At 36.1% G+C, this 14,645-nt stretch overlaps 1 protein-coding gene across 1 annotated transcript in view; it reads left to right on the forward strand.

Moving 5' to 3' along the window:
- EVI5 (ecotropic viral integration site 5) overlaps positions 1–14,645 on the forward strand; it is a 216,487-nt gene that overhangs the window by 62,297 nt on the left and 139,545 nt on the right. The window contains exons 2-5 of the mRNA XM_081087754.1: positions 1,120–1,349; positions 12,699–12,888; positions 13,537–13,761; positions 14,547–14,621. Coding sequence (XP_080943880.1) covers positions 1,120–1,349; positions 12,699–12,888; positions 13,537–13,761; positions 14,547–14,621 — 720 coding nt within the window. The remainder of the gene's footprint in view (positions 1–1,119; positions 1,350–12,698; positions 12,889–13,536; positions 13,762–14,546; positions 14,622–14,645) is intronic.

The raw sequence follows: 14,645 nt of genomic DNA on the forward strand, positions 1-14,645 counted from the left end.
ATCTAAGAGACTGTTCCCAATATACAGGGTAGGGTTCCTAGGCCTGGCTGGCAATCAGGGCCATCTGTGGGGCGACCGGCGGGCAGGGCAATCGGGGCTCATGGCTGGCACCCGCCTTGGCTGGTGACCTGCTGGCCGGCCCTGCCCCCTGATCGCCGCTGCCGGTCACCCCCTTCCCCGGGGTGGTAGCGGGGAGCAGTGCGTGTCATAGTGACTGGTTGTTCTGCTGGTCGTTCTGCTGTGGTCGATTTGCATATTGGGTTTTATTATGTAGAATATTTGAACATATGTATAATTCATTGAGCCCTACAGAGAAGAGGGATCTTAAAGGTTTTTCTAGTCTTGATTGTCTACTTTTAAAACAGAAACACATCTTCAACCAATTCTTGACATTTGGATCTTATAATTGCTTTTATTATAGCCATTGGTAGGGAATATACTCCTTTAGGCATTCTATTCTATTTATAAATAGTTCTATCCAATTGAAAATTGTACCTTGAATCTATCTCACTGTTAACTGTTCATCATAATTTTGTTCCTTTAGAACTAGACCTTATCCTGTAAAAATACTCTTCAGTTGTTTGAAGACAGACATCATGGGTCTCATTACATCTTATTTATGTAAAGCAAACCAGTTTGTTTTTTTAATTATTAGTCATGTTACAGGATTTCTCTGTCCTCATCACGTAATGGACATGTTTGACTTTCTTGGCTTTAGATGTTTTTTACTACAACCCCAATAAAGAATACATTTTCTATCTCAACTGAATATAAACATACATATCGAAATATGTAAGTACATAGTTTTTGAACAAAAATTTCATAAGACAATATATCTTTACACTAATATCTTCTCTTAATTTAAAAAATGCTAGTGTTATCCGTTACATTGTTTTATCCAATCTGTAGTTTGGAACACACTGTTTTAGTTTATTAATGTTGCAGAATTAAAACAGTTTCCCAAAGCTGGATAATCATTGCTAAAACAGGTTTTACCTTTATCACCTCAAAGAGAATATCCTGATGGTGATTACTAAGAAAAAGTTTACAGGATTGTCAAGTTATTGGTAATGAGTACTGTAAAACTAAAATACTCCTAACTTTTATTTTTATCCTCAGGTGGCGACAGACAAGGTTGCGGAAAAGCTGAGTTCTACTCTCTCATGGGTGAAGAACACAGTATCATACACAGTCAATCAGATGGCCAGTCAGGTGGCAAGCCCATCTACTTCATTACACACTACATCCTCATCTACCACATTATCAACGCCAGCCCTTTCACCATCTTCCCCGTCACAGCTGAGTCCAGACGACTTAGAACTCCTGGCTAAACTGGAGGAACAAAATAGGTGAGTGAGGTTGTTTGTCTTTTTTCTCTCCAATTTTCATACAAACTCAACCATTTACTCATATTAAGAATGTTTATTTTTTATTTTTTGGCTTATTTATCAAAATTACTTAAAAAGTATTCAAATCTGTTTTGGAAGAGTTGGTCTTAAACCAAAGTTGGACTAAAATTTTCTTCTGGCTAACATAGCTTTATATATTTCTTGCTTCTTTTTAAAAAAAATCACCATTTATCCCCCTATACACTCTTCCACCTCTACCTACCCACTCCCTATATATTTATTTTCTTAGTATAGAATATTCCCTAAATTCTTCCTGAATATTAGAAAAAAATTTAAAGGCAAATAAAACCACCATTTTTAAAATTTTTAATATTTTTTTGTTAGTTCTCACCTGAGGATATTTTTCCATTGATTTTTAGAGAGAGTGGAAGGGAGAGGGAGAGACAGAGAGAGAGAAACATTGATGCGAGAGAGACAACATTGATTGGTTACCTCCTGCAAGCACCCCGACCAGGGCAGGTCATGGAACCTGTAAGCAAGGTACATGCCCTTGACCAGAATCAAATTGGGACCCTTCAGTCCACAGACCGACACTCTGTCCACTGAGCCAAACCAGTTAGGGCAAAACTACCATTTTTGTTTTAAACAAAATAGTCCCCTCTGGTTACGTCATAAAATAATTTAATCAGGATGGATATCTGATTTGCATTTTAGAGTGGGAAATCTCTTCATAAGTTTATTCATGGAAGGCAAAGTATCCTTTTCTGTTGATGAATATGAAATAGTTGTTTACTCTGCTAGGAATGTGTGCTCTGGACTCTGTGTGTCATTTTACTCTATTACTAGTGGCCCGGTGCACGAATTCTTGCACATTGAAAGGAAATTAATTAGAAGAAATATTTTAATATCACTATTCACCCTTTCTCTATAAATAGAAGTGTCAACCAAATTCACAGTTGATACTGACAAATCGAAACACGCATGCTATTGGTGCCAGTGAGAGCTTTATATGTATTGCGCATGCGCGGGTCACCTTAGTCTTTTATATGTATAGAATAAACTTGCTTAATTAGACCTGCTTTCTGATTTAGCTAAATTTTTTCCAGCCCAGTGAAGCACCCCAACTTCTCTTTTAGGTAACTGTCAGCAACACAGCAGTAAATATCAACATGAAGCAGATTATGATTGTAGATCACACAGGGAAAACAAAGGGTGAAATATTTAACTACAGCAGTGTTTGACTATATTCTGTGCAGTGAGAAAACCTGATGTCATTTTCAAAGTCCACCATTTCTTACTTCTTTTCAGTCAGGTCAAGTTTCTGAGCTTTCTAAATCTCTGTGTTCTGGCTAGTGAAAAGAAAATAGGATTCCACCAAGTCTCCTATCTACCTACAGTGGGGCCTTGACTTATGAGTTTAATTCATTCTGAGACCAAGCTTGTTAAGGAGCTCGTTAACTGAAATTACTCTATCAACTCAATGCAAAAAATCAGCTGAGAGACAGCTGGTATCTCAAAAAACTCGTTAGTTGGGACACTCGTAAGTCAAGGCCCCACTGTACTTACTCCAGGACTTCTGTGAAGATCACATGAGATGAGGCATGGGAAAACGCTTCACAGATATTTGGTTAAAGTGTACAATGTTTGCACCTGGCTATAAAGCAAGTCATGTTCCTAGGCTGAAGAAACTCCAAGGAGGCTAGTTGCTAGGGAGAGGAAGCAGGCGTTGCTATGTGATGTTATTACCTGGCGCCCACAGCCACCGTTTCCAGGCTGGCTGGGCTGTGGGCCACATTTTGTGCCATGGGGTCTTGGCAGCGTTGGCTGTGATTTGGTGGGCTGTCGCTCCAGGGTGGTGATGGGGCCTGTGTCCCACTTGGGGGAAGCCGAGTGTTGCTTTGTCGGCACCAGGTCCGTGGTGCCATTTCTTTGTAAATGGCCAGTGCATATCACAGCAGCTCCTGCATTGAGTGTCTTCCCCCTGGTGGGCAGTGCACATCATAGCGACCAGTTGGACAGTCGGAGAAACACTTAGCATATTAGCCTTTTATATATATAGATTATCAAAAGCTCTTTAGGGCATCAGCCAAAAAGGAATTATTAGAAGAGCATCCTTTTGTGTTTAGTCAAGATATGTATTACCACTCACTTTAAGCATAATAGCAGAGATAATTTCTAGCAGCTTTTTTGATATATAATTGACATAATAAAAAATTATACTTGATAAGGTACACAGTTTGATGTATATATATACACACATATATATATATATACATACATATATATGTGTATATATATACTGTAAAATTATCACCAAAGAAAAAAAATTATCACTAAAATCAAGAAAATGAATGTATCCATTATCTAGCTTCCCATCTCCAGGAAGCCATTGATAATGCTTTCAAACTAGTTTAGTTTGCATTTTCTAGAATTTTATAGAAATGGAATCATACACTATGTACTCTATTTAAAAAATATTTTTATTGCTATTTAGAGAGAGAGTAAGAAGGGGGGAGAGAGAGAGAAACAATGTGAGAGGGAAACACCATTGGCTGCCTCCTGTACGCCCCCTACTGGGGATCAGACCCTCAACCGGGCATGTGCCCTCAATGGGAATTGAACCAGCGACCTCTTGGTGCACTGGATGACACCCAACCAACTGAACTACACCAGCCAGGGCACTCTGTACTCTTTTTAAATGGATTATTTCACTCAGCATAATTATTTGGAGATTCACCCATATGAATAGAGAAAGACAAGTACCATATGATTAAATTTATATGTAGAGTCAAATGAACAAAATAAAGAAGGAAAATAGAGACTCAAAGATAGAGAGAACAGATTGACATCTGTCAGAAGGGAGGGGCGTTGGAGGACTTGGTGAAAAAGGTGAAGGGATTAATCAAAACAAAAAACAACAACTCAGAGACACAAACAACTGTATGGGGAGTACCAAAGGTCAAGGGGGGTTGGGAGAGGTAGAATAGGGTAAAGGGGAGGTTAGTGGTTTTGAAAGGAGACTTGATTTTGGGTGGTGAACATGCAAAACAATATATAGATTTTGTATTATAGAATTGTTATACCTGAAACCTATATAATTTTATTAACCAATGTTACATAAATAAATTCAATAAAAATGAAAACATTTTTCAAAAAAAAAGTACAGACATTTGTATTGTTGTATAATTTCATTTCTACTGGGCACATACCTAGTGATGGATAACTGGTTCATGTAGTAGGTGTACATTTAACTGTCAGTCTGTTTTCCAGATGGCTATACTTTTTCATGTTCTCACTATTAGCTTATAAACATTTCCTCTACATCCTTGCCAGCACTTGGTACTGAGAGTCTTTACTTTTAGCCATTTTAGTAGGTATTGATATCTTGTTTTTTAAAAAGAATTTATTTCTCAATTACAATTGACGTACAATATTATATTAGTTTCAGGTGTACAACACAGTGATTAGACATGTATATACCTCACAAAGTACACCCCAATAAGTGGTACCCATCTGACAGCACACATTATTATTACAATATTATTGACTGTGTTCCCTATACTGTACTTTATATCCCTATGACTTTTTATACTGGTAGAAGTTTGTACTACCTAATCCCTTGCACGATTTCACTCATTTCCCCAACCCCCTTTCCATTTGGCAACCATCAATTTGTTCTCTGTATTTATTAGTGTTTTTTTACCTTTTTTTTAAGATTCCCATATAAACGAAATCATACTGGTATTTGTCTTTCTCTGTCTGACTTATTTTACTTAGCATAATACCTGAAAGCCTATCCATGTTGTCACAAATGGTAAGATTTCATTCTTTTTTTTTGGCTGAGTAATATTTTATAGTATACAGCTACCAGTCTTTCTTATCCAGAAGTCTGTTGATAGACATTTAGGTTACTTCCGTATCTTGGCTATTGTAAATAAGCTGCAGTTAACACAGGGGTGCATATATCTTTTTGAAGTAGTGTTTTGAATTTCTTTGGGTAAATACCCAGTGGAATTGCTGGGTCATATAGTAGTTCTATTTTTAATTTTTTGAGGAACTTCCATTCTGTTTTCTAGAGTAGCTATACCAATTTACAGTCTCGCCAACAGTGCATAAGGGTTTCCTTTTCTCCGCATCCTCACCAATACTTGTATTTTATTGATTTATTGATGATAGCTATTCTGAGAGGTGTGAGATGTTATCTCATTGTGATTTTAATTTGCATTTCCCTGGTGATTAGTGATGAGCATCTTTTCATATGTGAGTTGGCCAATTGTATGCTCTCTTTGGGGAAATGTCTATTCAGATCTTTTGCTCATTTGTTAATCAGATTGTTTGCTTTTTTGGTGTTAACTTGTTTGAGTTCCATATGTATTTTGGATATTATACCTTTCCGATATATCATTTGTGAATATCTTCTTCCATTTAGTAGGTTGTCTTTATTTTTTTAAGTTTTTAGTTTGATGTTGTCCCATTTGCTTATTTTTTCTTTTATTTCCATTGCTTGGGGAGTCAGCTTTGAAAAGATATTGCTAAGAGCAATGTCAAAGAGTTTATTGTGTATGTTTTTCCTCCTAGGTGTTTTATGGTTTCAGGTCTTACATTTTAGTCTTTATTTTGAGTTTGCATTGCAACCATTTATTCCTCTGCCCTCCCTCTTCCCTTCCCCCTCTTCAGTTATTGGAACCCAGAATCCATGAGAAGGATTTTTGTGTAGAGAATGGGTGGATGTAATGACATCTTTTTTTTGCCTTAGGTGAACAATCCTGGTGGGAAAACACATCTCTCTGACTCTAGTAAAAAATAAAAAATGACAGGGAGCATTTGAGGTCTTGCTCCCCAGCTTATGTCATCAGTTTTACTCAAACTCTTAAGAATTCTCAAAAAAAAAAAAAAAAAAAAAGATGACCACTAAGATCTTGCTTTCCTACTCCCTGCTCTCCCCTAAAACCCCAGTAACCTATTAAGTCCAAGGAAAAATTGTAAGAATAATTAGTTAAATTTTCTCTGAGCACTTCTGTGGTTCGTAGTGTAAATATGCAAGTTATATATGTAAATATTATGAGACACAACTACTTTTAATGTGGAGAGCGGCTACAGTGTTTGGACAGGTTCAAGCCTCGGACTAATGAGAGGGCATAGTCCTCTCATTGCCATGTGCAAGTCCCAGCTTGGAGGGCAGAGCCCTCCCAGCACAATTATAGCCAACAGCTATGGTTGTAAGCTTGAACCTATGGTCTGAACGCGTGGCCCCACGTGTCTGAGTAATATGGGCTTGGCAGAGTTCAGGTGCATGTAATTGAGTAGGATCGAAACTCATGAGAACCTTGTAAACATCTTGACCACGCCCTTACTTTGCCTCGTGGATTCTGTCTATAAAATAAAGACACGGCTTGTAGTCTGTGGCGCTGTCTCTCCATCCGGGAGCAGCATCCCACCCAGACCCAGCTTTCTTCTCTTGTCTGCCTTTTCTCCATCCTTCACCGCCCCCTCTCAGGGTCACGAAACCAGGCTGAGCTGGCTCAGCACATAAGGTGCCCTGGGGCTGAGTATGCCATGGCTATGCTGGCTCGCCACATTTTAACAGGGGAGATGCTTTCTTTTAGTATTTTTCCTTCTCTTCTCCAAATGTAGATGAATCTCTGGTTATATTACTTAACTCTTTTTGATTCAGAAAGTATAAAATGGTAGTATTTTAGAAAATGAAAATGAGAAACATGAAAATACCAAATTGTATAATTATACTTTTTCCTTCCTATAATTTTACTGCAGTTACCACTTTTGAAAAATAAGTACTTGTGGCAGTCCCAGAAAGATGTGAAGAAATAGTTCGATACAATGTCAAAGATCTGTTTGATGAAGGTTAATAATTTATAGCCTTAAAATTGAAATGGGACAGTTATTTTTTCAAAATACAGAGAATTTGTATTCTTGGCTTTGGTAGAGATGGATTTAAGGAGGTATGGTTCAAGTGTAATTAAGGAAATGAATGTTGCTGATTTAATTTTTGAGTGGGCCATTATCTGCATGGTTTAAAAGTTTGGCTTTGTAACCATAATTGTTTCCTTTTTACATTCTATTATTTGATGCAGATTTTGCTTTTTAGCAGGTTTTGGGGGTTGAGATTGGAGGATGAGGAAATGGAAAGGGTTGTTTTAAACTAAAGTAAATGCATTTTATTTTTTAATATGTAAACGAATGTTTGAAACTTTATATCTTTGTACCTTTTATTTTTGATATGCTAAGCTGGAATGTTTTAAACTTTATATATCTTTATACTATCCATTATGGTAGTCACTGGCCATATGTGACAAATGAGCACCTCAGATTTGACTGATCTAAATTGCAATATGCTCTGAGTAAAATATACACCAGGTTTTGAAGAGTTGATTTAAAAAAAAAATCTCATAATTAAAAATTTTCATTACATGTCAAAATATTTTGCCTGTACTTGATAAAATGTTAAAATGAATTTAACCTGTTTCATTTTACTTTAAATGCAGCTACTAGTACATTTAAAATTATATAAAACGCTCGCATTATATTTCTGTTGGAAAATGCTGACTTAGATCATCTTTAATTTTGTATTTACCACTATAGCATTGTTACCTCAGTTTTCCTGAGCATATCTCTGTAACATAGCCATGAACATTAAGATAGTAAAAACAGGTATTTTTAAGTCTCTGTGTTAAAAATATATGTATTTTTAATCATAGAAGAGGCCTTTAGATTTTCACTCAAACTCTTAGTTCTTTTTCTTTTCTTTGAGGATTGTTTAACATTTTTTATTAGTTGTCAGATTTCTGGAGGCATATGATGATATAATTAATTAAAATAATTTATTGTTCTATAAGTTGCAACTAGCTTAGCTTCATATCATCTCTTTTTAAATTAAAAAGTCCAGCAGTTAAATCTGCTTGGAATCTATACATATAAAAGCCTAAGTGACCAGATGACCGTTGGACTGTCTGACCAGTAGCTATAATGCACACTGACCACCAGGGGGCAGATGCTCAACGCAGGAGCTGCCAAGCTGCAGTTCTTGGGTCATGTACCTGGAACCAGAGAGGAGGGAGCCCGATTCTGGGGTGCGTCACCCGAGAACTGCCCTCTTGTAATCTGGGACCCCTTGGGGGATGTCAGAGAGCCAGTTTCGGCCCAGTCCCCACAGGCCAGGCTGAGGGACTCCACTGGTGCACAAATCTCTAGCCCATTGGCTCCCCACTTCGGGTCTGGCTCCCCACCGGGTCTCTAGCCCATTGCAGAGGTTGTGGGTCTGGCCCTTACAGAAACTTTTTCACTCGATTAGCTAACTGATGAGATGTGCAGGACCTACTGGCTGTAGCCCCGACTTCTGGCGCCCACACCGGCCCATCCGCTTAATATCCATTTCCAGTGGAGGCAGTGAATTTTACCCCTACTACTCTCAGCTGGGAAACTGGCTGCGGCTTCCCTCCTTCCTGGTGGACAGTAGCGCCAGCAGGCAACCTCTGGGGAGAGAAGGAGGTGAAGGAGCAGCTCAGGTGGGAAGAAGGAAGTTCCCACCGCCACAGGACTCCGCCTGGGTGGAAGGGGCTGGGCAGGAGGCTGACATTGAGCAGGGTCCTGCCCTAGGCTGATTAGATTCCAAGCTAAGTAAATCCTGTTTGCTAAATTGCGTTTTGCAGCTAAATGCCCACAAGTCCTCAGTTACCACCAAACTTAGGGTAAAGTGAGATGAAAGAAGCGAGACAGATACAGAGAGAAAGTGACATAATATCGGGAGAAGAGAGGAGGGACCCTGATTCTGGGTGCATCACTCGAACCGCCCTCTCACAATATGGGACCCCTCGGGGGATGTCGGAGAGCCGGTTTCAGCCTGATCTCCACAGGGACCCCACCAATGCTCGAATCCATACACCGGACCTCTAGTATCTATATCAAGTAAACTTCATCAGTTTCTGATGGGAGAGGACTGTAAGCTTTTTTTTGTTGTTGTTAATCCTCACCTGAGGATATTTTTTCATTGATTTTTTTTTTTTTTTTTAAATTTAAGGAGAGTGGAAGAGAGAGGGAAAGACAGAAACATCAATGTGAGAGAAACACATCAATTGGTTGCCTCCTGCACTAATATTTTTGGTGTCATATTTAAGAAGACTTTACCTAACCCCAAATCATGAGGATTTACTCCTATATTTTCATCTTTAATATGCTTGTTCTTGAACTTCATATAAGTAGAATCATATAATATGTACTCTTTCATCTGTCTTTCACTCAACCTAATGATTATAAGATTCATCCATATAAATGTATATATCAGCAGTTTGTTTCTTTTTATTGCTTAATATTTCAATGAATGAATGTCACAATTTCATCATTTATTTTCTGGATATTTAGGTTGTTTCTGAGTTTTGGCTATTATGAATAAAACTTATATGGACTTTCAACTGCAAGTTTTTTTGTGGACATTTGTTTTCATTTCTCTTGCTGGGTCATATGAAAATGTATTTAAGTTTATAAAGAATTGCCAAAGTGGTTGAATTCTGACATCAAGTTTATGAGTTATAATAGCTCCCATCCTGGGCAACACTTGGTGTGGTCATTCTAATGTGTCCATAGTGTGGTTTAACTTGCATTTCCTGATGACTAAAGATGTTGAGCACTCAATTGCTTATTGGCCACTTGATTATCTTGTTTTGGAAATTGTCAGTTTAAGTCTTTAACTCATTTAAAAAATGTGTTGTTTGCCTTCTTATTGATTTTAAGAGTTCTGCATATATTCTGGATGCCATCTTTTGTCAGATATATATGTTGAAAAAAATTTTTTCAGTCTGTGGCTTACATTTTTATTTTCCTAACTAGAGGACCGGTATAATCCGGGACCCCTCCGTGGGATGTTGGAGAGCCAGTTTAGGCCCGATCCCTGCAGACCAGGCCGAGGGACCCCACTGGTGCACGAATCCGTGCACTGGGCCTCTGGTATGAATATAAGGTCTTTGGTTAATCTCTCCCCCATCCCCCCTTCCCTCTGAGATTCATCAATCTGTTCCATGTTTCCATGCCTGTGGTTTCTGCTCCTGCATTGAGTGTCTGCTCCCTGGTGGTCAGTGTGTGTCATAGCTACCAGCTGGCCGGTCAGCTGGTTGGCCAGTTGCTTAGGCTTTTATATATATAGTTGGTATCTTTTGAAGCACAGAGCATTTTAAGTTTGGATTTTTTATTCATTTTTTCTCTTATGGTTAGTATTTCCTTTTGTCCCATTAACAAATTTTGGCCACTCCAAGGTTGTGAAGACTTTTTCCTGTTTTCTTCAAGGACTTTTATAGTTTAGCTTTTATATTTAGCCCTATTGTCCATTTTTAAGTCATGTTTGTATGTCGTGTGAGTTAAGGCATGGACAATATCTTTAAATAATGTTATGTCTTTACTTGAAATATTTCATTTGTAAATATTTCTCACAATTTTGTATATGTTATTTCAGTTTCTTCTGAAGGTGAACTGCTTAACCCTTTTCTCTAACCCTATCCATGAATTTCACTTGGCATTTCCTGTCTATACCAAAAGTTGCAATTTGGCAATGTGAGACCTTTCTGACTCTCTAAAAGCCTTTTGTTTAGGTACCTTTTCATTTATACTTCCATTGTATCTCATAGCTTAGGAAATATCATTATGTTCTTTTTAACTGAATGTCTCTATTGATGGTAGTGATACAGTTAATTATTCGACATATAACAAGCATTCGATGAATAATTAAGTGAAACAAAGAACTTAGGTAAGGGTTATTTTAGTAAAGTTTGTTTCTCTATTTCATTTGGTATTCTTAGGGTTTATAATCATATATAAAATTACATATGTATAATAATTTTTCTATAAGATATATTATGATCCATGGGGGAAAAGTATTTAAAGTCAAAATATCATCATTAATTATGTTTTTTTTAATAAAGAATATTTATGGCAGTAGTTGACCCTTAATTTGACTGCTGTGTATATTTTTCTATTTCTGGCAATATTTGGGACATTTTATTTAAATTATTTTTGCCATGAAAATGTATTATGTTATCCTACCTATGAATAAGGATAGTAGTTGCTCAATATATTATTGTTATTGAATAGGACATCTCGAATTTGAAGGTTTTCTAATATGAGGGTTTTCATTTTATTTCAATTCAGTCAGTATTTTATGTACTTTCACTGAGCTAAATGCTTTTAGGGATCTAAAGATGAGTAAGATATAAATCTGTCTCACAAAAGGTATTCCTGTAATCTAAATAGTGTTTGAATCATGTTTTTTTTCTTTATTAGTTTTCAATATATCATAAGTTAGTATTGGGAGCATTTCAGAAAGCAGTGAGTGGTAGCCATGTTCAGTATACAAATATATGTTTTAGGACCCTTATTTGAATGACATACAATTTACATCTTTATAATGATAGAGCCATATTTTCCAGTCTTTCTTTATAGTTGGTGTATATATGAAAGAGATAGTATGGGTTTGATGTTGTGATGAATCCTGGAATAGATCTCTAAACTTATCTCAACCCATCTTTCTACAGATAAGGAAGAAACACAGGGTTCTAAACTCAAAGGCCAACAGGACTTTCTGAATGGAGAGGTCTCAGTTTAACAGTGCAAGCCCACTGATAAATAACAGCTTTTAGTTGGCCTGAGTTTTTAGGCGATTGAGTGGATAAAAGCTCCTGTTCACTATACCTTGTTGTTCCTGTGCAGGATTATGGGCCTAATTTTGCTCCATCTTATTTTTCAAGAGAATCCAGAATTATACATAAATACAAATGTATGTGTGTATAAAAATTAAATGAAGTCTTTCCAATTTTATTATTCAGTTTTTTTATAACAAACTGCATGGTCCAAACAAAACACTTTTAGTTATTGATTAGTTATACATGGGTGAAGTAAAATGAAAAAAGAGAAGGGATTTGTTTAATTTATGTGATGTTTCCTTACTTTTTTTAGTACTGGACATATTGTAAACATGATATGATTAGTTCTTCCATAGAATTTGTTATAGCTTTTCCAAGTATAGCTTCTTTTTTCCTGAAGCCCTCTCAACCATTTTTCTCACTAAATTTCTCCAAATTTGAATTTGAATTGGAGATGAAGGGACATTATGATGGGATTAATAGGACTAAAATATTTAACATAATTTACTATTTCAAAATTTGAAATTACTATGCTTAGATGAAAAATACAGCAGTAATTTTATAGATGGCAGCCAAATGTTATTGAAATTATACATATTTTAAAACTATGACTAAATTGCTGTAGTGAAACTCTAAAAGTACCATCATTACTTCATCTATTATTACTGTGAAATTAGATCTTGAGCAATTTTTAATTATGTTTTAGATTGTTAGAGACGGATAGTAAGTCTTTGAAATCTGTAAATGGGTCAAGAAGAAACAGTGGCTCCTCCCTTGTATCAAGTTCATCAGCCTCTAGCAACCTCAGCCACCTTGAAGAAGATTCTTGGATACTTTGGGGAAGACTTGTTAATGAATGGGAAGATGTGCACAAAAAGAAGGAAAAACATATTAAGGTAAGGTATTTATATTCTTTGTTGAAGTTCTTTCTCTTATCCCAAAGGGAATCAGGCGTAGATTGATAGAGGATTAAAATTCAGATTCAACTACTTTCCAAGTACTGTAATAAAGAAGTGTCCTTTATATGTTTTCATTTATTTGTCCCCATAGAAGTTTTGATTTGTAAATATCAGTTGTTATAGAAGTCTCCTAATTGTAGAAATATATAGGTGAAAATTATTTTAGAGGTAAAATTCTATCATTTTATAGATTCAGAAATGAAGTTGTGACATCCTTGCATTTTCAGTATGTAACGCTTTTTTTTTTTTTTTTTTTTTGGTCTGATAACAGCCCTTTATAAGATGATGGTTATTGTACTGCCATTCACAGCTCTGCAGATTATTGAGTCCTTAGTACCTTTAGAGATCATACTTTGAGTGAGATTATAAGAATTTATAACATTATAGCCCTTCCTTCACCAGCCAGAACAAGGGCCAAATCTTAGTATTGGTTAAAAGGTTCCCAAGTCTTATTATAAAACTAGCTTTGTGAATTATAAACTTGGTAAAGGTCTCCCACTCTATTTCAACCCCAAATAAGTCTTCTTTGGTTTTCAAGGTAGGAGACTTAAGCAATTCATTTTAAAGTTTTACTTTTATTTTTAGGAACTTGTTCGTAAAGGGATACCTCACCATTTTAGAGCAATAGTTTGGCAACTTTTATGCAGTGCACAAAGTATGCCAATCAAGGATCAATATGCAGAACTCCTGAAAATGACTTCACCTTGTGAAAAATTGATCCGAAGGGACATTGCTAGAACTTATCCCGAACACAATTTTTTTAAGGAAAAAGATAGCTTTGGACAGGAGGTTTTATTTAATGTAATGAAGGTAAGTTCTATTTATTTTTCGAAATGAAGTCAATTCTCAGAAGGTTGAAAGTATTCATTTTCCACAATGAAGCATGAACTCTCACCCCAATAATCAGTTCTTTAGCAATAAATTTGGCTTTAGCATAACTTTTGCTTTAATACTGATGCTACATTACAGTTTAGTTTAGAGTATTAGAAGATTCACTACATTGCTCAGTATTAGTTGGCCAAAATCAAATAGCCTAGAAATCACTATACATTGAGAGATCCTCTAGGAAAATGAATACTTCACCTTCTATGAGTTTCAGTATCTGGGAACAAATTTTTCTACTTGCTGTGGTCAGTGTTGTTAAGAGCTCTTAGCCATTGAAAGTCTGTGCCATTGTAATTTTTCTTCAGTATTGCCTTTTCCTCTTCCATAGTATCTTTCCCTTCCAACTACCTCTGTGAAATACTGATTTCTTATTAAATCATTTATATTTTGCCAAAGCTTTCTTTACCTTGTGGTCTTATTTTTATTTAATATACATAGTAAATTATTTTTAGGTATTGTTACTTTCCCAAGTACAAACTTCTTTTTTTTTTGTCCTTAGGAGTTGTTAGTTTCTAATTGGGAAATTGTCAAAAAAGAAAAATTGATGTAATAAATCATTTGCTTATTAAATATTCATAGTATAACATTTACAACAAGCAACTAAGAGTGTTTCTTAAAAATAGTCTTTAATTTACTTGTTTTACTATTTTTAAGTTTTTAAAGAAGGAAAGTATATTAAAGTATTTTGAACAATACTTTTTGCTTTTTAGGCATATTCTTTAGTGGATCGTGAGGTTGGTTACTGTCAAGGAAGTGCTTTTATAGTTGGACTGCTGCTTATGCAGGTAAGTTAGTACAAGTGTTAAATG

This window comes from Myotis nattereri (genome assembly GCF_964212035.1).
Source record: "Myotis nattereri genome assembly, chromosome: 3".
In the NCBI taxonomy this organism is placed as follows: Eukaryota; Metazoa; Chordata; class Mammalia; order Chiroptera; family Vespertilionidae; genus Myotis; species Myotis nattereri.